We start from the raw sequence: 23,988 nt of genomic DNA on the forward strand, positions 1-23,988 counted from the left end.
ATCAAGTATGTATTACTATATAATATAAATGTACATTATAAAAGTATGTTACAATATAACTATATTATTGTTATTCTCAAATACAAGTATATTGTTTTTTTTTAAAAGATCCAGCTAAATCTTGCTTTTGTCAGAGGGAGTCACCTGCTGCATATGTGGGCTAAGACAACCTCTCAGCTTTATGGATTGAGGCTCATTTACAGTCCTCCGAGCTCACAGAAATGGTCAGTCTTGACTTTTTAAACATGCTCACTGTTCTGTTTCTGGAATTTTTTTGGATTTTTAAAAATTTATAATGCTATCTTTTTTGTTTGCTAATATTATGCAATATAAGTTTTCATGTCTTTCCTGCTCTATACACTCAATATATCTCTCATTATGTTACTAAAATTGGGAGAAATGAATGCTGTTCCATGGAACACGGAAATTATAGAATAAAACTAAAGCATTCTAACATTTCAAGAGAAAGAACACTGGTTATGACATCTCTGGTCACATGGAGTATGTCTGTAAAGCTTGAAGTCTTGCCAAAGCATCTTTAATGATTTGATAGGCTTTAAGTCTGATATTTTTTTCTATAACCTCCTTAGTCAGGCTTTGCACACCGGCCAAACTACACTGGGGCTGTAAATATGTCAATGAAATTTTTACTAAAATCTCCAAGTTTTTCTGGTCAAAATTTTACTATATAATGTACAATTTAGTTTGGAATTAAGAACTAAACAGTTTGCACACCAAATGTAGTTTGTACTTTTTAACCATATTTTTCAGTTATAGGAAACATCCATTGTAATGACCTGAGGAATTATTTTGTTACTTAGGTTGTTCTTTGTTACTTTTCCAAAACACTTGTAAACCAAAGTTGAGTTTCTTAAACTAATTAATGTTTTGTTGGGGGCTGTAGCAAAACCATCCTGACATGCATGCTTACTCAGAGTCACCCACTTCCTTGCTGAATCCATTTTTTCTGATGTAGTGCTGCTACAGACCTTTTCCTTTTGTCCTTTCCTCTGTTGCTGTGGATTTGATCATCTCACATAGGACCCAAACTGTCACCCTGTGCTCAAAGACTCAAGGCTTCCTTTCTCTCATTGCTAGCCCCTAGGGAGTAGAGTTTCTTGGTCTCCTTGCTAAAAACCAGTTCCTTTAAGAAACAAACCAAAACAAAACAAACTTATAAAAAGGAAAATAGTTTATCTCTTAAGCATGGTACTAAAATTTATTTAAATTAAATAGATTTCTGTGGACTTACCTGGGAATGAAACAATTTATAAATATTGGTCCAATGAGATACTATTTTCTAAATTTCAAAAAATGAATTTACAAACTAACTGGGAAATTTTATTTTTACCAGAGACTGTTTGAAGTCAGATTCTGGTTTCCAGCTAGTCTTCCACTTTTATAAATTTATGTATATTTATATATAAATATAAATCATAGAAACCAAAGGTAAAACATACACATTATAAATATGTATAAATGCACTGACCTTTTGCCATTATTATATATATTTCATATATATATACACTTGTACCTATACAAGTATATAAGGAAATGTGTTTGTATATCCATAGGTAAAACAAGTATGTGTAAATTAATTATTTCTAATTAAGGCATAGCACATAATCTTACAAGGAACTTATAATGAGGACCTTTGTTAATAAATACATATTTATTTAAATATATTATTGCTGTGCTTTGTTGAAGGCACTGACCTTTTACCATTATAATATATACACTTGTATATAAACACTTGTATATATATAGTATTATATATATACTTGTATATAGATATAGATATAGGGTATACATTATACATTATTTCACTTTATAATATATTATTTAATATGATTTTATATCATGATATATCATTATATAGCTATAATGTATATATAGATACACTTGTATATATACATAGATATAGATATATATAATGGCCAAAGGTCAGTGCCCTTAACAAGCACAGCAATATTTATAAATAAATATTTATTAATGAAGATCCTAATAATAAGTTCCTTATAAGATTAAGTAATGTGCTATGCGTTATTTAGGAATAATTCATTTAAGAATGTATTCTGATACTGGAATCCTACTTGCTCAAGAAATTAACACATACTTGTTTTACTTGTGGAAATACACGTTTCCTCAAAGCCAACTCACTAATAAAGCAAGAAAATTTATATCAAAACAACGATTAGGTTTGATTATGCAATTGTGAGTTGCTTTCTAAATAACAAAGGTATGGTGTTTTTCTTCCTTTTGGTTAAACATATATCCTTTATATATATGACAGATTTCATGCCACATATGCAAACACACATATAAATAACGTCGTGAATAATATATTCTGGAAATGAACCTCTGGTCATTCTAGTTTAGTCGGTGTTCTCACAAAGGAAAGAAAAAAATTAGACACCTACCCAAGGCAAGTAAAATTATTTTTTTACATATACTAAATGATTTTACTTTTTCACATGCTTTTTCTAAACATTTTGTCACTTTATTGCCCTTTTGCATGTATATAAAATGTTTGTGGTTTTCTTTTTTTTGTTCATTACGTTCTTTTTTCCTCTTAACTGTAATAAAGCATTTGAAAGGAAAAATATTTGTAAAGTACTAGTTACTTTCCTAACTCTAGAGTGTTATAGCTAACAGAGATGGAAAATTCTTTACGTTGGGAACCACAGGTGGTGAGAACATTGATGAAGGTGCTTTTGTGCTTTAATGTTTGCTTTCTTTTTGTTAATGTATTTTTTTGTTGTTGCCTCAATTCTTCATATCTTCATGAACCCAGGGTCCAAGAAGTCAGCAAAAATATGATCTTCATTAATTGTGGACTAGATTGCCACTAGCCATTGCCTTGTTCAGTCTAGGCCAGTAAAGTGAGGAATGCTTATTTGAGACTAAATTCCTTATATAGAAAAAAATGAAAGTCTTATACTAAGTTTTGGAATGACTATCAGGGAGTGAAATCCTTAGTGGGAGTTCGGTTCTGTGGTCAAAACAAATTCTTACACATTAAATGCAAGTATGACATATTTTGATCTTTCACTTATTTCCTTAGGCACCTACTCGTGACTTTAAAACAGTGGGGTATCAGTATTTGAAAGTTCAGGTAGAAAGTTACTTATGTCCACAATTCCTCTCTCAACTTCATTGGACTTTTTTAAAAAATTCATTATGTATATTTTAAACATTTAAAGTTGTAACAGATTGTAGGCTGCCTTGATTAACACTGATAATATATTCTTCTACATTTATATTTTCAAAAATTGAAAATAAAGGCGAGAGTGAGATCCATTTGCAATAAGCATCTCAAAAGCATTGGGCATGTAGTACTTTTGAGCTTATGTTGGCAGAAGTACACCAAGGGTAGGGTACTGGGGAGCCTCTGCCCAATAAGGAGAAGTATTTTATCATTGTCATTGCTGCTGATAAAAGCAGGCTGACTTTTCATAGGTTTTGTTGTTTTTAAATTATCTGTAAACAATGCACCCCTTATTGCCTACACCAAGGTTGACTGCTGCGATTCCTTCCATTCCCTGGAATGTACTGCATACAAAGAGAAAGCATCAAACACTGGAATAGTGTTTGATTTTTATAATGGCTTTCATGTTGACCCCAACATGACTCCAACATGGAGGTAATTAGAACAAAGGAAATTATGAAAAGAAATCCCAGAAAAAGTTGATGTTATAATGATGGCTTTTGATATTTTGCATAGTTCTCATTTGTCTGTTTTTATATTTCCTTCTAGGAATTTCTGCAATGAGTCAACAGAATTGGCACTATTTGAAATGCTAACAGTGTAATTTGAACCCAAATATATTGAATTAGACTTAGATATTATGTTCTACTGGTTAATTGTAACACACAGCTCTATTGAGTTATCTACAGTACTTTAAGAGAAAAAAACAACAATCTCATAGTCTGTTATAATGAGCAAGATCCCTATATGCCCAAGGAACAAAACCATTCACAACAGAAAAGAATAGAAAATTAAATATTTTTTTAAATGTATACTTAATGATTCTTGGAAATTTAAAACTATCTATTAATAATTATATAACTAAAGTAGAAAAGGAATTATTTTAAAACCTTATTTGTATACTGTATTATTGTGTTTTCAAGCTTATTAAGTACATATATAAAGCAAGGTATAATTTTTCAAGTCCAGTGTGGTAAATATTGTTAGAAGTTATGTGATCAGCCAGGCACGGTGGCTTATGCCTGTAATCCCAGCACTTTGGGAGGCTGAGGCAGGTGGATCACGAGGTCAGGAGTTCAAGACCAGCCTGGCCATGATGAAACCCCATCTCTACTAAAAATACAAAATTAACCGAGTGTAGTGGCACACACCTATAGTCCCAGCTACTCGGGAGGCTGAGGCAGGAGAACTGCTTGTACTCATGAGGCAGAGGTTGCAGTGAGCCGAGATCGCGCCATTGCACTCCAGCCTGGGCGACAGAGGGAGACTCCGTCTCAAAAAAAAAAAAAAGTTATGTGGTCTGAAGTGTCTTATTTTTAAACGAACCATTCCTTGGACCCCACACCACACTTACCAACAACAAATCATAGGCATGTACTTACTTACCTTTCATTTCCCACAGTGATCCAGGATTCCAATAGCTCTAAGACAGATGACTGGAGTGGGAGGGAGACAGGGGGGAAAGAGGTTTATTTGAAAGCATTCCATAGACAAGCAAAGGATTTTCAAAAAATATTTTGAGAGAATATATTTCTCTGGCATAAGGACTGAAACTTAAATTCAACCTTTGGCTATCTCTAAACACTAAAGAATACTCTTGGTTAGTACCGACTTTGCCATTAAAAAATAACTATTTTTTATACTGGTTTTTATTTTTTATACTGGTATATTTTTATACTGGTTCCTTTCCTATGTTTACTATTCACTCAGGATATTATGAAAAGAAGCCATCCTAGATCGAATTTGAATAGAAATTGTGGAGCCATTCAATAGAGAATTACAAGAAATAGCAGTTTGTGGTAAATTCCAATGGCCTAACAACATACACTGAAGGAAAGCAGTTAGGACTTAAGTGATTTTACCTTTGAAGAACCATGAATGATATGCCAAAACAAACAAAAAAATTGCTGTAGGCAAAATGGGATTTATTTTTGTAAAACAATGGTATCTTAACTATTTTGCTTATTTTTTTCCCTGTGCTAAAATGTCCCTGATTTTGTCTACCGAAAAACCTGTGTATAAAAAAACCTTAATTCAAGATTACAAACCAGCAGCTACTTGCCTGCCTTGAGGGGCTGGATTAATTTTATTCATTTTCATTTGCGGGCTGTAGTTGCACTTCACTGTCTATCCTCTAGGAATGAAAAGGAGTGAGGAGTTATCTGAGTTCAACTAACTGATAATTTTCATAATTTATAACTATTAAAGTCAAAGTTTTGTTGTTACTTTCTAGCATGCTTTTTCTAGATGGGAATAATGGGAACAGGGCAAGGTATTTTAATACTGAGGAGTTAATCTCCTTTTGAAATTCCCATCACCTGGGAGGGTTGGACAGCATCTGAATTGTTCCATTCAAGGCCTGGGGCTAAGCCCATCCGTTTCACTAGACATTTTCCTGGCTAGCTCCAGGTGTCACCAGCTGTTAGACATGACTAGAATGACACAGGCTGTAATTTTATTAATAGAGTACATTAAATGATATTTTCTAAACCAAATAGCCTTTAAAAAACTATTTATGAATCACTACCCTGCATTTAATATCAAAATCATATTTTTCAAATGAAACACAAAGTAATTAGGAGGGAAATTACTATTTTTGTTACATAGCAAATATTTTTGTTACATAGTCTTACTTTATCAAATAAATGCTTTATCAAATAAATGCTTTATCAAATGAAAGCACTTTGAAAATTGAAGCATCATATATGTTTAAGATTAAATTATAAGTAGGTTTTCCATACAGTTGGATGTCAAAATGGGATAACTGTTTGGCACACATGGTTGTTTATTTTATATAAACAAATCATAAGTCATCTTCTAAACAAATTCTCAGTTTTAGTTATATATATCTTCTAAACAAATTCCCAATTTTAGTTATGTATGTTTCAACAGTATAAATAAGAGTATTCTCTGGGAAGATTAATGTGAATTCTAGCAAAAATATTTTAAAGACTTGCTGAATCTATTTTTATAGGCATAGAAGTGCTTCATGACTATTTCTTTGATTTATGAGTGAAAGAGGATGTTTTTTACTGGATCTTTGGCCACCAGTTTTTGGCTATTTATTACTTATTTTTTTAGTAACAGTTACGTTTGTGAGCTATTGAACTATGGATGGAAAATAACTTTTCTTAAAACTGATAAGAATTTTAAACTATTTTTCCCCAAAGACACTATAAAACAAGAAGTTAATTTTTTTGCACATGTATAGGTATATGATCAAATAAAAAGAAATCAGTCCTCATTTAGCATCTGAGACTTTTAGCTCCTAAATACAACAAGTGTATTAAATTTAACATTACCACAGTGGTCTCTCCTTCATAAACATTCAGAAGGAAGCTCGTTCCCCTTAGTTTGCAAGTATCTGCCAGTGTAAGGAATATTTTGTCTCTAGATTGCAGCACCTATGACCTGAGCAGCCAAGGAAAGAGAAGGTCAAGACTTTAAGGGTAATGGAACCTACAATCTTAAGTATTCTAGTGGATTGTGAACAAATAAATCAGAAAAGAAGAATACTAACATACAGTTTTCCTGAGTTACCTTAAGTGGTATGAGGTATTCTTAGTAAGGTTTATTACAAAATTCAGTATCTCCCATAAGAAAGGAAGCTAGGTTTAAGCATTTGATTATGTGAGTTTAGTTGGCCCTTCACCCTTCAAGACATGGGCCAGTAAGTACTGTGGGGTTTAGTTCTTATATGGGAAATAATCTGTACCTCTTCCAAAGGGTGGGCTGGTAGCTAAAGTTATTTATTTCCTGAAAATATAAAAAAATGGCATCTATATGTAAATGCTAAAATGTAAAGATGGAAATTTCTACAGGCTTTTAATTTATAGGCATTTTCCTGCTTTATATTTTCTATCAACCTTTATATTTTTGCTGATAGAGTTGAAGACTAAAAGCCCTATCCCTCAAGGAACTTATAGTCCAGTGATATTACTTATGGAGAGAGTAAAGCAGGGTAAGGAAATAGAAAATTAGGGGTGCTTTTTCAGATGGAAATAAGTTTCTGAGCTCACATATATATAAAGCTGTTAAGAACTACATGTAAACATACTGATCAAAAAATGCTCTTCTAATGTATGCATGCCCAAAAGAAGCAAGTATCATAAATTGTATCTGAACATGGAAATCACATCCAACCAGCTTTGATGGAAGGAGAAGAGCACTTTACAGTTTTAAGTCTTACATTTGGGTCTTTGATCAATTTTGAATTAGTTTTTGTACATGGTATGAGTTAAGGGTCCAACTTCATTATTTTGCATGCAGATATCCAGTTGTGTCAATACAATTTGTTGAAAAAAACTATTCTTTCCTCATTAAATTGTCTTCATACATTTGTTGAAAACCAATTGACCACACAGGTTTATTTCTGGACTCAATTTTATTCCACTGGTCTATATGTCTGTCCTATGACAGACTGTACCACACTGTCTTGATTATGTAGTAAATCTTGAAGTCAAAGTGTGAATCCATGAACTTTGTTCTTCTTTTCCAACATTTGTTCGTTATTTGGGGTCCCTTAAGTTTCCATATGAATTTTAGGACCAGTTGTCCATTTCTACAAAGAGGGAGATGGAATTTTGATAGGAATTGCATTGAATCTGTAGATCAATTTGGGGAGTACTGCCATCTTAGCAATATTCAGTCTTCCAATCCATGAACATGGGCTGTCTTTCCATTCTTTTAACCATGTTTTTTAGTTTTCAGTGTACATGTCTTACACTTCTTTGGTTAAATTTATTTCTAAATATTTTATTCTTTTTGATGCTACTGTAAGTGGAATTGTGTTCTTAATTTCATTTTCAGATGGTTCATTGCTAGTGTCACGAAATACAACTGCTTTTTATATATTGATCACTATTTATTTTTAGTGGATAGTAAATTGGTTTAAGAACACATGCCATGAATCAAGAAACTTAGGTGGTGCTTACCCATACAAACTAATTTAATGAGCAAAAACCCCAACTACTTTTTTGTTGTTGTTGATAAAATTTTAGCTGGTTATTTTTAAGACTGTTTCTTTAGGAATTGTTTCTATTTTATTTCCAGGTTAAGGGTGGTATGAGCACAGTAGGTCATTTGGCATTTGTAGTCTATAGTATGAGATCTTTCCTGTAAGTGAAACACAAAGGAATAATCCTGAGCAACCCATGTCTCTCTGTATCTTGAGAATACTTTCTATATATTCTTCAATGCTATATACTGTATTTTAAAGATTAATTATAATGCTGACTAATTTATTCAATAAACTTCTGTGTGCTAGGTCTTCATGCTGAGTGCTAAATGCTAAAAGAAACAAAGCTTAATAAACCACAGATCCATCCACCAAAGAACATACAGCCTGTTGAGGAAAGACAGACAAATAAACAGGCAGTTACATTTGAGTTTGTTTATTCAACAACCATTTGAATGCGAACAATGAGCCTGGCACCGTAGTGACATACCAATGAGTAAAACAGACCCGGTCTCTGCTTTTAAGGGGCTCACAAAGTAAAGAGGAATATAATGACTCTGGTAAAAATATAGAGGGTACTGTGGGAGTATGGAGGAAGGGCATCTAACTTTTAGGGGTAAGGTAAGTGAGAACACATGGTATTTGGTATTCTGGTTCCTGCACTAATTCGTTTAGGATAATTGGCCTCCAGCTGCATCCATGTTGCTGCAAAGGACATGGTTTCGTTGTTTTTTATGGCTGTGACTATTTCTCCTGGAGGTTTTTATCCCTTCTTCTTCTTAGTTTTTTTTTTTTTTTTTTTTTTTTTGAGACGGAGGCTGGTGTTTTTGAACAGGTTGAGGAATTGTTGAAGTTTAGTTACTATATGCAATGACCTTGGAACGATAAGAGATGGTTGGAGAGTGGAGGCTTGAATTAAATTAGAGGAGGAGCTGTAGTTACCAGTAATATTACAGTGTAAGGAATGCATATGAGAATGGATAATTGAGGTACCAGAGGGTACAAGATCCTTTGAAAGGAGGTAAAGGAATTGAGACACAGTAAGGATTTTGAAGTGAACATCCACATAGTTATAGATATCTATTATACATACGTACATACATATATACACATACCCCTCACAAAGAATTACCGCAAGAGTGATTCCACAGTAGTGTTGTAGTAGTGAGTAGTTTTGGAGAGAGTGATAGCAGCCCTAGTACTAAAATCTTTAATCTATGAGTGAGGGGTTGAATTCTTCAAATTAGGCTGCACAGGGACATCAGTGGTTTAATATGTTAAACTCTTGCAAATATCACATTTCATTAAACAGATGCTTTTACGTTTTATGTTGTTAAAGTGAGATTTCTAATTGCTTCTCTCTGACCTCTCAAATTACGATGGTAACTGCCTTCTTTTACAGGAAATGCCCATCTGTCTGTATTATAAACCAGACACATGCCAGGTTTTCCAATTTAAATGACAGTGCTTTAAAACTTGTCATAGACTACTCTGTCCTACCTCCAATGTGTATTTCAAGTAGATACATCTACAGATGCTAGCTCTGCCACATCAAACAATGCACAGTGAATGTTCAAAATCTACATTAAAAACCTTGGTTATAAAGAGCTAGATACCCTGTTTTACATGATGTGATTATTACACATTGCATGCCTGTATCAGAACATCTCATGTACCCCATAAATATATACATCTACTGTGTACACACAAAAATTAAAATTATTATTATTTTTGAGATGGAGTCTTGCTCGGTCAACCAGGCCGGAGTACAGTGGCACAATTTTGGCTCACTGCAACTTCCGCCTCCCTGGTTCAAGCAATTCTCCTGCCTCAGCCTCCCGAGTAGCTGGGACTACAGGTGCCCACCACCACACCCGCCTAATTTTTTTATTTTTAGTAGAGACAGGGTTTCACCGTGTTAGCCAGGATGGTCTCGATCTCCCGACCTCGTGATCTGCCCGCCTCGGCCTCCCAAAGTGCTGGGATTACAGGCATGAGCCACTGCGCCAGGCTCTTCCTTCTTTCTTAAGTTGCTTAGTTTTATCTCTCTCTCTCTCTTTTCTGAGACTGGATCTCATTCTTTCACTAAGGCTGGAGTGCAGCGACGCGATGATAGCCCACTGCAGCCTCAATCTCCCAGGCTCCCACCTCAGCCTCCTGAGTAGCTGGGACTACAGATGTGCACCAGTACTCCTGGCTAATTTTTTTTACTTAAGGTAGAGACAAAGTCTCACAATGTTGCCTGGCCTGGTCTCAAAACTCCTGAGCTCAAGCCGTCCTCCTGCCTCAGTTCCCAAAATGCTGGGATTACAGATGTGAGCCACCACACCTGGTGGTTGCTTAGTTTTCTCTATATCTATCACCATTACATCTCCGTATTTTCCACCAGAGTTGTGAAATTTTGTTCAAAAGGTTCAGACATATTAGGTAATCCATCATTTCCATTTTCTTTTCTTGGAGACATCCCTTCTAGAGCCTTCCATCCTCTAGTGTGCTCTCCAGGCCTGCTACACAGCTGACTTCCTGGAACCTCCCTTCACCTTCACCTAGGGCAGGGGTGTCCAATCTTTTGGCTTTCCTGGGCCACACTGGAAGAAGAATTGTCTTGGGCCACACATAAAATACACTAACAATAGCTGATGAGCTAAAAAAAAAAAAATCACAAAAAAGTATGTTTTAAGAAAGTTTACAAATTTGTGATGGGCCACATTCAAAGTCATCCTGGGCCACACACCACGGGTTGGAAAAGCTTGATCTAGAGAATTCTCTTTGTTTTCTGCTTTGTCGGAGTTCTGGTTTACCAGATCCCATGTTTTTCTGTTTCTCTTTTTCTCTTTTTTGAGACGGACTCTCACTCTGTCACCCAGGCTGGAGTACAGAGGCATAATCTCCGCTCACTGCAGCCTCCGCCTCTCAGGTTCAAGTGATTCTCCTGCCTCCGCCTCTCAAGTAGTTGGGAATACAGGCATGTGCCACCACATCGGCTATTTTTTTTTTTTTTTTTTTGTATTTTTGGTGGAGACGGGGTTTCACCATATTGGCCAGGATGGTCTCAAACTTCTGGCCTAAAGTGATCCACCTGCCTCAGCCTCCCAAAGTTCTGAGATTACAGGTGTGAGCCACTGTGCCCAGCCACATGTTTTTCTGTTTCTTGATATACACCTTTACTTGGATGGAGTTCTCCTTCCAGCAGTTTCCTGAGTGAGAAGAGTATATGGAAGTTAAAATTTTTGTGAATTTCTTGATTTTGACATGTTTTCTGGCTTTCTGTACTGCTTTTATTTCCTCCAAGTTCTTTTTTTTTTCTTTTTTTTTCTTTTTTGAGACGGAGTTTCGCTCTTGTTTCCTAGGCTGGAGTGTAGTGGCGTGACCTCAGCTCACTGCAACCTCCGCCTCCTGGGTTCAAGCAATTCTCCGGCTTCAGCCTCCCAAGTAGCTGGGATTACAGGTGTGTGCCACCACGCGCAGCTACTTTTTTGTATTTTTAGTAGAGATGGGGTTTCACTATGTTGGCCAGGCTGGTCTCGAACTCCTGACCTCTGGTGACCCACCCACCTTGGCCTCCCAAAGTGCAGGGATTACACCACACCTGGCCTCTAAAGCTCTTTTTTTCCTTTTCTTGTTTGTTCATTGTAGGTTCTGTCTTTCATGTAAGGAGGTTTCTTCAAATAAATGGAGATCATCAACTGTTCACCACATTTAAGAATGAGGTGATATCTGGGCATCGTGGCTCATGCCTGTAGTCCCAGCTACTTGGGAGGCTGAGGCAGGAGGATCTTTATTATTATTATTGTTATCATTATACTTTAAGTTCTAGGGTACATGTGTACAATGTGCAGGTTTGATACATAGGTATACATGTGCCATGTTGGTTTGCTGCACCCATCAACTCATCATTTACATTAGGTATACCTCCTAATGCTATCCCTCCCTACAGGCGCCGGTGTGTGATGTTCCCCGCCCTGTGTCCAAATGTTCTCATTGTTCAATTCCCATCTATGAGTGAGAACGTGTGGTGTTTGGTTTTCTGTCCTTGTGATAGTTTGCTGAGAATGATGGTTTCCAGCTTCATTCATGTCCCTGCAAAGGACATGAACTCATCCTTTTTATGGCTGCATAGTATTCCATGGTGTATATGTGCCACATTTTCTTAATCCAGTCTATCACTGATAGACACTTCAGTTGGTTCCAAGTCTTTGCTATTGTGAATAGTGCCGCAATAAACATACGTGTGTGTGTGTCTTTATAGTAGCATGATTTATAATTCTTTGGGTATATACCCAATAATGGGATTGCTGGGTCAAATAGTATATCTAGTTCTAGATCCTTGAGGAATTGCCACATTGTCCTCCACAATGGTTGAACTAATTTACGCAGGCAGGAGGATCATTTGAGGCCAGGAGTTTGAGGTCAGCCTGTGCAACACAGAGATACCCCATCTATAAAAAACTTGTTAAATTTGTATTATTTTTAGAGAGGGTCTCACTCTGTTAACCAGACTGGAGTACAGTGGTGCAATCACAGTTCACTGCAGCCTCAAACTCCTGGCTCAAATTATCCTCCAGCCTCAGCCTCCCAAGTAGCTAGGACTACAGGTGTGTACCACCAGGCCCAGCCAATTTTTTATTATTTTTCGTAGAGGTGGGATCTCACTATGTTGCCCAGGCTGGTCTTGAACTCCTGGGCTCAAGTGATCCTCTCACCTCAGCCTCCTAACGTGTTGGGATTACAGGTGTTAGCCAGTGCGCCCAGCCAAAATTTTTCAAATAAAAGAATGAGGCAATAAAATGTTGATGAGAGCCTCTGTAGGTACAATCAGGGATTGCTGACTACTGGGCTGACTGTAAAAGACAGTCAACAAGCCACACTCTTCACCATGGGATCCCCAAACCTCAATATTTGGAGACCTCTTCTCTTGGAGCAGCTGGTTTTCCCCTAAGAAGCTTCCAGTCTCTTGAAAGGATCCCAGCATTCCAGGATCTGAATTTGTGAATGAAGCTGGGGGAAAGGGGTCTGCCTTATAATTTAATATGCACAACTTCACTTAATTCTGCTTTTCTGTGTAGTGAGTCATCCCTGTCTTCAGCTCTGCCTGGTGCCTAAGAGAGCTCTGAGTGAACCTCTCCAGAAAGTAAACCATCTATCTTCCGGTGAATTTGGGCAGCATGGAATGGAGTAGGGAATATAGGGGAGGCAGGATCTCATTCTCTTTAGAAAACATTCACAGTGAATTCTCCTTTTTAGCCTTGCTCTCCTTCTGCTTTCGGAGAGAAAGCAGCTGTAGTTTTAGAGCCTTTCCAGGGTGCTGTGACATGGATAGGCTCACTTCTGGCTGGTTCTGCCTTCTCCCAAAAGCTGAAGTAGTCACTTTGGCAGCTTTGTTAAGTCAGTGATCACTCATCCATCTGCTTTCCACGTTTCTAAGTTTTGTTGGCATTTTATTCAGCGGGGATCTCTTTCCCTGTTTGCTTTTTCTTTATAGATTTATATCTTTTTTATTCCTTTACTGTCATTTTAATGAGGTCTCTGGAATAAGTGGAGACAAACGTGCGTTCAATGCACTATGCTTAACCAGAAGTCCCCTTGCCACTGGGTCTTAACATGTACATATGCAATGAACATTTTCTAAGTAGGAAAAGTCCATGTATAGTTAAAGCAATTCCATAATAATTAGAAATAAGTATGATAATAGAATAACCATACCTAACTTAATGCTTATATGTACTTGCAGTCTTTAGAATGGTTGTGTGTGTGTGTGTGTGTGTGTGTGTGTGTGTGTGTGTAACGTGTCTTATCCTCACAATAACCTCATAATTCTACCCCTAGCAGTCTTATATAACATGGTACATCATTTCCCAAGCTACAGGTAATCTTATCTTCAATTTATCAGGTCTTTAGCCAATCCCTACTTACTGTTAACTTAAGCTATAACTGAAGTTTTAATTTTTTAATTTTTAATTTTAATTTTTGGGCCGGGTACTGTGGCTCATGCCTATAATCCCAGCACTTTGGGAGGCTGAGGTGGGTGGATGACTTGAGGTCAGGAGTTCGTAACCAGCCTGGCCATCATGGTGAAATCCTGTCTCTACTAAAAATACAAAAAATAGTCAGGTGTGGTGGCATGCACCTGTAGTCCGAGCTACTCGGGAGGCTGAGGCAGGAGAATCGCTTGAATCAGGGAGGCGGAAGTTGCAGTGAGCCGAGACTGCACCACTGCACTCTGGCCTGGTTGACAGAGTAAGACTCCATCTCAAAAATAATAATAATTTTAATTTTTGTGTGTACACAGTAGATGTATATATTTATGGGGTATATGAGATGTTCTGATACAGGCATGCAATGTGTAATAATCACATCATGTAAAACAGGGTATCTAGCTCTTTATAACCAAGGTTTTTAATGTAGATTTTGAACATTCACTGTGCATTGTTTGATGTGGCAGAGCTAGCATCTGTAGATGTATCTACTTGAAATACACATTGGAGGTAGGACAGAGTAGTCTATGACAAGTTTTAAAGCACTGTCATTTAAATTGGAAAACCTGGCATGTGTCTGGTTTATAATACAGACAGATGGGCATTTCCTGTAAAAGAAGGCAGTTACCATCGTAATTTGAGAGGTCAGAGAGAAGCAATTAGAAATCTCACTTTAACAACATAAAACGTAAAAGCATCTGTTTAATGAAATGTGATATTTGCAAGAGTTTAACATATTAAACCACTGATGTCCCTGTGCAGCCTAATTTGAAGAATTCAACCCCTCACTCATAGATTAAAGATTTTAGTACTAGGGCTGCTATCACTCTCTCCAAAACTACTCACTACTACAACACTACTGTGGAATCACTCTTGCGGTAATTCTTTGTGAGGGGTATGTGTATATATGTATGTACGTATGTATAATAGATATCTATAACTATGTGGATGTTCACTTCAAAATCCTTACTGTGTCTCAATTCCTTTACCTCCTTTCAAAGGATCTTGTACCCTCTGGTACCTCAATTATCCATTCTCATATGCATTCCTTACACTGTAATATTACTGGTAACTACAGCTCCTCCTCTAATTTAATTCAAGCCTCCACTCTCCAACCATCTCTTATCGTTCCAAGGTCATTGCATATAGTAACTAAACTTCAACAATTCTTCAACCTCATCAAAAACACCAATTCAGTCACTCTACCATCTTTCCACCATTCTTCACTCCTCTCATAGCTTTACTTCTTACCACTTCTGAAATTATAAGGCCTCCTTTGCCTCTACCACCACCAACTCTGCCCTTATCTTCCCCTTATACTTGCCTGGTCAAATCTCAGTCCTGGTTACTGCCAAAACTGCCTACTCAGTGCCTGCACATGAGCAACTGAATATGGCTAGAGAAAATTGCATAACGAAGTGGCTAGCCTCACTATAAATTCATGACCACTTACTCGATGGGGCTCTTAGTAATGCCTGGAAACTTTACCATGTTCTTTAGTCAGTTCACTCTCCCTCACTCATAAACTCTGATTTCACCTCCCTTCTCTCTTTTTTTCTCAATACTTTCCGTTAAGGACTACATTACCTAGAGTAGGCTAAACTGCTATAACAAATAGACTGCAAAATGTTATGGCTCCAACTCAATAGAAATATATCTTGCTCACATAATTGGGTGTCCAGGTCAGTGGGTAGCTCTCCTTCATCCAGGCACCTTCTTTCTTGTGGCTCTGCCAACCCCAGAGGCTTGTGGTCATCTGCATAATTGAATCAGAGTCACCGTGTCCAGGGTCCAGCTGGCAGAAAGGAAAATGTATGAAAGAGGCACAAGTACTCTCAAAGTAAACGCCTTGGCCTGACAGTGGCAGACACAACATCTGCTCATGTTCTATAACTTAATACTTGACCATATGCAACTGAAAGAGAGGCTGAGAAAAGCAGTCTGTGTTTTCAGGGAGAAGGGGAGACTAAATTATGATGGACAATTAGCAGTCTGCCAAAATGATCTTGCTCCTCACTTTGCTGAGAAAATAGAAGCAACTGGAAGAGAACTACTTTCTCCCACTGTCCAATCTATCTACTTATCTCGACATGTCCCATATACGTGGGAACTGGGGAAGATGGGATGGATCCCTAGACTAACCTTGACCAGAAAGGGGATCTTTCTTCCCAGGCTTTCAATGAGAACAATGTGGTCTTAAAGACCCTACTACCTAATCACAAAGTGCAAACATACCTTCTTTCCTTGTGCTTTTCAACCTCTGTGGTTTTGGATATTGTTGAGCAACACTCCTTCCAGCCCTGTTTTTGTGAAACTCCAATTTACCTTGTCTTGATGATTCTGCATTACCCTATTCTCCTCCCATTTTCTGCTCCACCCCCTTTCTTCGCTGGCTTGGCTCACCTAGATCAGAGCTTCTCAAACTTTTTGATGTGGCACAAATCTCTTTGGGTTCTTGTTAAGTTGAAGATGCTGGTTCAGCAGGTCTGGGGTGGAGCCTGAGATTCTGAGTTTCCAACTAAGGTCCTCATGTCAGTGCTGCTGGGCCACTGACCACGTTTTGAGCAGCGAGACTCTGAAGAGGGTGTTTTCCAAGATTCTGACTTTGTTTTCTTCTTTTATCTCACAGCAATATCACTCCTAGGCTGATTATTTTTTGAGTCTATTTTCTAGCTCAGTCCTCTTTCCCATATTACAAAACCTTTATTTCTAACTTATTAGTGTCCATGTCCGTCTGGCTGTCTTGACAACCCTTTGAATTCTTAAAATGTCTAAATCTAAACTGATCTTCTCTCAAGAAGTAGCTCCTTCTCCTTTCCTTTGTAATTGTCTCTTTTCTCTCTTGCAATTATCTAGAAACTCAAAACCTCCACTTTCTTTGATTTCTCTCTTCCTACCCACAAGTAATCAATCAGTTAGCAAATTCTATAGATTCTGCATGCACATCATCTCTCAACTATGCTCTTTAAATTCCCCTGGCTGTCCCTTTAGGTCAGACTCATCATTACCTTTTACCTGGCCTACAGTAGATCTGTCAGTTTTTCCACCTCTGATTTCTGCTTCCCTTCACAGATAAATCACTAGCATAAAGAAAAAAAAACCTTCCTTTTCTTCCCCCAAACTTCTGAACCATAAAAACTCAAAATACTGAATTAAATATAAATTCATCCATTTGGTATCTTAGGCCCCATACTCCTTTGTCTTTTCTACCTCTCAACATACCTGGAGTCTTTGCTCTTTCCCCAACACAACTTTCACTGATTCGCCTTCATATATATTCTCATGCTATCCCTTCTTGCTGTAAAACTCTGTCTCCTTCAAGGTCAATCCCAAATGCCTACTCCTTCATGCTGCCTTTCTTTCCTTATCCCCAAGACAGATATACACGGTTCTTTGATTCCCGGCAGTACTCTGCCACTTTTCACGTGGCACCTATCATGGTTTGTCTTTTATTGTCTGTTTTATCTTTGTTTCATTCCTTACTTCTTTGAAGGCAAAGGTATCTTCAACTCCCCTCTAACTCTGAAGCATCTTACCTGTGGGGCGTCTAATATTAGTTGAATCAGGAGGATTTATGGAGATAATGGGATGCGCTGGAAGCCAGTACAGCTGGGTGCCGGCTCTGCCGTTTATTAGCTGTGAGGTTTCGGGTAAGTCACTTAACTTCGCCTGTAAAATTAGTCCACTACGACCTGATGGAGAACCAAGGGAGATAACGTCAAAGCGGCCGGCAACTCTACAGGGAACTGAGCAATGTTAGTTATTTTCCTTACAGAGATGTGATGAAGTCTTGCTACTGGAATCTTGGCTTGCAGGACCATCCCTACTTCATTGCCTGGAGGTCGAACCCCAAGTTGCAGGGAACCCAAGCTACCAGGTCCCACTGCCCTTTTCCACTCCAGGGCCCTCTAACCGCTCTCCGCGACGCAGGTGATCCTGCCTTGCTGCGGGGGAGTGGCCTGGAGTCTCATTCCCTCGGGAGGCCTCCCTCCTTCCACCCGCTTGAGGAGAGCCCTTCTCTTCCCTGTGACCCCGAAGACCGTGGCGCCGCCGCCTACGTGAGGCGTTTGGACCCTGCCCGGTCCCCGTAGCTCCCTTTCTCCAGCAGGTGGTTCTGGTCCTCTCCCCCAACTCGGGCGCTCACGTCAGCGGCGAACCTCTAACCAGCGCCAGCGCCGCTACCAACCGCGAAAATAAACAAACCCCCGCGCTCGGCGGACGCGCCAGGCCCCGCCCCCGCCCCGAGGCTCTCACGCCGCCCCCTCCGCCCCGGCTCCCCGCTACCCTCCGCCCGCCTGCTCGCAGCTGCGCTCTTCCCGCCCCTCACCGCGGCCTGCAGCCGCGCTCACCGCCGCAGTCCGCCCCGGCGCCCCGGGACCCGTTAGTGCCCAGCCTGGGGGCCGACCGCGACCCCCGCCCGGCGCGAGCCTGCCCCCAGCTCTGCCGACACTTGACCCAGACCAGTCCCAACGCCCAGTGCGGCCGCCCGGGGAGCCGCGGGAGAGGCGGCGGCGGGGGGAGGAGGGAGAGGAGGGCCGAGCCGGCGGCCCGGGAGGCCCGGTGAGTACGCGGAGGCGGGCCCGCCTCGCGGGTGTCCGCTCCGGAACCCCGGAGGCGTAGGCAGCGGCTCGACAGCGCTCCCCTCGGCGCCTCGGGTGGCGGGGACTCGGCCTGAGGCGACGGGCCCCACTGGCCGGAGCCGCTGGGCAGAGGGCACGGGAGGGCCGCTCCGCGGAAGGGGCCGCGGCCCGACGCTCGGCGCAAGGCTCGGGGCGGCGGGGAGGGACTCGCACCCGACTCCCAGGCCGGCGACCGCTGAGCCTCCCGAGACCCCGTGGGGGCCGCTCGAGTGACAGGTGCCACCGTCCCCTCACCGCCGCTGGCGCCCGCACTCCCTCCCGGGGAGCCAGGCGCTCGGAAATTTCTGGAGCAACGACCTGACTCATTGTTTTCTCCCTTTCAGGTTTTGAAGCCGCTTCTCTGCCCGAGTTAGGTTTCGCCCAGCGCAATTTCTTTCTCTATGTACTTTGCGAATAAGTTTCGGAGCATCGGTTAACAGCCTATGGGTGAAATTTGGCTTTCATTCATGAATGAGGTATAGTGAATTACTTTTTGAATATAGTGCTCCTCCTCCTCCCCCGCCAGCTATTGAAAAGTGATTTTTTTTTTCTGTTATTGTTTGGAACAGCCTTACCGAATTTTTGTCAGATTTCGAGCATTAAGGTGCTTCATAAATATTGAACAGTAACGACAAAAATAGTTTATCAAATTGGCTGATTGCCTTTTCTCTTCCTTCTCTTTTTCACTCTTTACCTTCGCCAGATTTTTCAGAGTAGATGCTAATGCTTTCATTAGAAGGACTAATGAAAGATCGTGTCTTACACTAAAAAGCTGGAGACACTTTTCTTCAACATTTAGCGTTGCCTGTTGTGTAGTAAATGTGCTTGGGATTGTAACTGGAATCACTTAATAAATGTGACTTGTAGCTATAAAAATATTTGAGAAGCTTTTTGGCAAATTAAAATATTAAAGATCTTCATACAAATCTAGATTTCTTTTCTCAACAGATTTATAACACTATAGTAGCTTCAATTCTGGAGTAAGAGCAAAACCCAGAAGTTGACCAAAAGAACATTGTGGGCAAATGAAAATACATGTATTTTACTCGTGGGAGAATCCCTCAGGTCCTCACTGAGTACCTGCTTGTATTTTTTTGTTTAACTTTCTTGGCCTACAGAAAGTGGGAGCTGCAGATTGGAGAGGGGTCTCAGTACTTAACTGTGAGGAAAAAATGGAGTTTGGGGCATACCCATTGGGTTTACATCACTTACAGTAAGTGTGTTTGGAGCAGAGTTTTAGTATGCACTTCACACTTGCTGATTGTGAACCCTATTTTTTTTTTTTCCCTGAGGCGGAGTTTTGCTTTTGTTGCCCAGGCTGGAGTGTAATGGCGCGATCTCGGCTCACAGCACCTTCTGCCTTCCAGGTTCAAGCAACTCTCCTGCCTCAGCCTCCTGAGTAGCTGGGATTACAGGCGCCTGGCTAATTTTTTTTTTTTTTTTTTTTGTATTTTTAGTACAGATGGTGTTTCGCCTTGTTGGCCAGCCTGGTCTGGAACTCCTGACCTTGTGATCCGCCCGCCTCTGCCTCCCAAAGTGTGAGCCACCACACCTGGCCTGTGAACCCTAATTTTTAAGAAGCCAAAGTGAAAGATACTGTTTGGTTATTTGAAGAACAGAACATGAAATAACACAATTTTTTATTTCACCAGGTGTTAAATCAGTGATACTTGGTGCCATTTCATATTACGCTCAGTTAATTTCAATCTAAGTTATATTTCAGTGAGGCCACACTAATTGGCATCTACATTAATACCTTTTTTTGGTCAGGCTAATTGGTAGTATTAATAGAAGATGGCTATCATTCATCTCATAAAAAGTGATATATTTGGTTGTTCTTGATTTAAGGATTTTATATATATAATTGTGTGTGTGTGTGTGTGTGTGTGTGTGTGTGTTTTGAAGTTCCCTAATTGTGGTCTTCTGGACTGAGATATGGCTGCGCTGTCTGTGTTGATTCTAGTGAGGTCATAGTGTAGAGAGTAAGGTCATAATGGCAATGTGCCTCCAAACCTTGATAGAGGCCAAGACTACCAGCCACTTAGGAATTCTTCTGCTTGGGTCAGGCATGGTGGTGCATGCCTGTAATCCCAGCACTTTGGGAGGCCGAGGCTGGAGGATTGCTTGAGCTTAGGAGTTTGAGATCAGCCTGGGCAACGTAGTGAGACCCCATGTATACACAAAGAGAAAAAAAAAGAAGTTCTCCTGCTTGTAGCTTAGGCTATTCATTTTTAGAAGAGTTTACATAAGCAACCAATGCATCCTAACTCTCTTAAATTAACACTTTTGTTTTTTGTTTTTTTGAGACAGTCTCTCGCTCTGTTGCCAGGCTGGAATGTGAATGTGGTGGCGCAATCTTGGCTCACTACAACTTCTACCTCCCTGGTTCAAGCGATTCTCCTGCCTCAGCCTCCCGAGTAGCTGGGACTACAGGCGTGCGCCACCACGCACAGCTAGTTTTTGTATTTTTAGTAGAGATGGGGTTTCACTACGTTGGCCAGGATGGTCTGGATCTCTTGACCTTGTGATCCGCCCGCCTTGGCCTCCCAAAGTGCTGGGATTACAGGCGTAAGCCACCATGCCCAGCTGGCGTAAATCAACACTTTAAAACCATATATGCTTCCTAGACAAAATTGGTTGTGGCAGTTAGTTTGTTAGAATAGTACTTACCGTAATGAAACAACTTCGAACTGCTAATAATTGCTCATGCACATCTGCATTATGGGAATTGAGGATTGTCTATTGTGCACTTCACATATTTCTTTTTCTACTTGTAGAGCACATTTTTCACTGCATAGACAGCTGTGTACTTGAAGAATGTAAACATGAAGAAAACACTGAGTTCAATAAATGTGTCTTCTATGTGCCAGGTCCTGTGGTATTTGTAAGGGATAGAAACTCTTGTCTTTCAGGATCTTGAAATCAGGGTCATAGGGGCTAGGCACAACAATAAAGAGAATTTTTTTGGAGTCCATTCAATAATAGTAAGTTTAAAGTATGGAAATATTACAGAGGAGGGAATGTTTGACTTCAGGAACAGGTCAGAGAACGCTTCATAGATATGCTAGCACCTGAGCAGGATTTTGAGGAATAAATGGAAGTTTTCAGTGGAAGAGATAGATGGCTTTGTAGACCAAAGAGAACAGCATAGTTAAAGATATGAACAAGTAAACTGTGTGTTCAAGAAATTTCAAGTTGTTTTTTTCTTGGAGTACATGCAAAATCTGAAGAAAGAGGGTTGCTAGAGAAAGCCCTAATGTATACTATTACATTTAATAAGTCAAATAGTTGGCTTTTTGGGTATGAAGTATATGTAAAATAGAGACTGTTATATTTTTGACACTGCTGCCATCTTTTTTTTTTCTTTTTCTTTTTTGACAAAGAGTCTCAGGCTGTCACCCAAGGTGTAGTGCAGTGGCACAATCACTGCTCACTACAGCCTCGACCCCCAGGCTCAGGTGATCCTCCCACCTTAGCCTCTCAAGTAGCTGGGACCACAGTCGTGCACCGCTATGCCTGCTAACTTGTACATTTTGTAGAGAAGGGGTTTTGCCATGTTTCCCTGGCTGATCTTGAATTCCTGGGCTCAAGCAATCTGCCCACCTCAGCCCTTCCAAAGTACCAGGATTACAGGCATGAACCACCATGTCTGGCCTGCTGCCATCTTAAGTATAAATTAATAGTTTTTACTAGTGGTAGTCATTACATTATGGAAGAGAGTAGAAGATATATTTATTTATGGTGAACTGCCTGCATATTGAGAATGTGTGTTTATTTCACATTTTGCCCTGAAACATTTCTGTTTTTAAAATTATCTTGTGAATTTATTTTGTCTTCCTTCAACTATGCATTATCCTTGAAATTAGTTTTATCATTTATTTTATGAGATAGGGTTTTGCTATGTTGCCTGGGCTGGTCCCAAACTCCTGGACTTAAGTGATCTCATGCTTCAGTCTCCCAAGTTGCTGAAATTACAGGTGTGCACCACTGAGCCAAGATATCCTTGAAATTATTTTTAAAAGGAACTCAAAGGGAAGAGGGGAAAAATGTAAATATAATAATCATTAGATTTCTGCACCAAAAACCTGATTTGTGTAGTATTTTAATAATATGTAAATGTTTAATATACAGTATTAGCCACCATATTCATAGACTAATGTATGTAACTTAATTGGCAGTCCATTGTATTTTCATTTGCATTGTATGCCTTAATTATATTATGTGTATATAAATGTCTGAGCATAGAAGCATCTAAATTTTAAAGACCAAGTGTATTTGAAAGAGAAAAAGTATAGAGAGGGAGGGAGAAGAGCTGTGTTTGAATCTATTTATCCTAACATCTCTTAGATGTGACTATATGTGGAGATGCAGAAGTTTAGGACACAAGACTGAAGGAATACTAACCCTAGCCATGACCTGAAGTATAGTATCTTTTAAAAGCCTAATGTTTTCGTAGTCTTCCTATTTATTTTTTCTTATCAAGATTAAAAAAAAAAGTTACGGAGGAATTCCCGGATTGCAAAACATGACTATCTTTTTGAAAATTCTGAAAAATTAGTTAACGAGGATAATGTTCTCTTAAAAGTATGCAACATATTAGTCTTCGATAGTTGCTCTCTGTCATTTGACTTGTCTGTCACTGATGTGAATGGCCAAAGGCGTCTTATTGTCAATTCTGACCTGTAGTTGCCCTTTCTAAATTTTGACACAGGGCAAAAAAATCAATATTGTATTGATTACATTATGCTTAACTTTTTCAACTTGAGTATAGATAACCATTTTTTCTTTTTGAGATTTTTTTTTTTTTTTTTTTTTTTTTGAGAACTAATATCATTGTAGAGCCGGGCATGGTGGCTCATTCCTGTAATCCCAGCACTTTGGGAGGCTGAGGTAGGAGGATTGCTTGAGCCTAGGGGTTCAAGACCAGCCTGGGCAACATGGCAAAACCCTGTCTCTGCAAAACATTAGCCAGGCATGGTGTCACGTGCCTGTAGTCCCAGCTACTCCGGAGGCCGAGGTGGGAGAATCACCTGAGACCAGGAAGTTGAGGCTGCAGTGAGCCGTGATCACACCACTGCTCCAGCCTTGGTGTGGGAGTAAGACCCTGTCTCAAAAAATATATATATATATGTGTGTGTGTGTGTGTGTGTGTATGTGTATATATATGTATGTGTGTATATATATATGTATATAGTCATTGTAGAATATTTGGGGAAATAGTAAAAACTA

The 23,988-nt window shown here is 39.4% G+C and overlaps 1 protein-coding gene and 1 pseudogene across 1 annotated transcript in view; one reads left to right on the plus strand and one right to left on the minus strand.

The window, feature by feature from the left end:
- The window catches only part of MVP-DT (MVP divergent transcript), a 41,136-nt gene extending 22,050 nt beyond the window's left edge, over window positions 1-19,086 (minus strand). Inside the window, exons 1-4 of the mRNA XM_054658870.2 lie at window positions 18,468-19,086; window positions 17,677-17,832; window positions 15,807-15,896; window positions 4,595-4,644 (exon numbers count right to left, since the gene is read on the minus strand). Of these exons, the coding sequence (XP_054514845.1) occupies window positions 4,598-4,644; window positions 15,807-15,896; window positions 17,677-17,832; window positions 18,468-19,086 (912 nt within the window). The 3' untranslated portion in view covers window positions 4,595-4,597. The remainder of the gene's footprint in view (window positions 1-4,594; window positions 4,645-15,806; window positions 15,897-17,676; window positions 17,833-18,467) is intronic.
- Window positions 18,567-23,988, plus strand: part of LOC736002 (kinesin-like protein KIF27) — a 53,924-nt pseudogene continuing 48,502 nt past the window's right edge.

Source organism: Pan troglodytes, chromosome 11, assembly GCF_028858775.2.
Source record: "Pan troglodytes isolate AG18354 chromosome 11, NHGRI_mPanTro3-v2.0_pri, whole genome shotgun sequence".
Classification (NCBI taxonomy): domain Eukaryota; kingdom Metazoa; phylum Chordata; class Mammalia; order Primates; family Hominidae; genus Pan; species Pan troglodytes.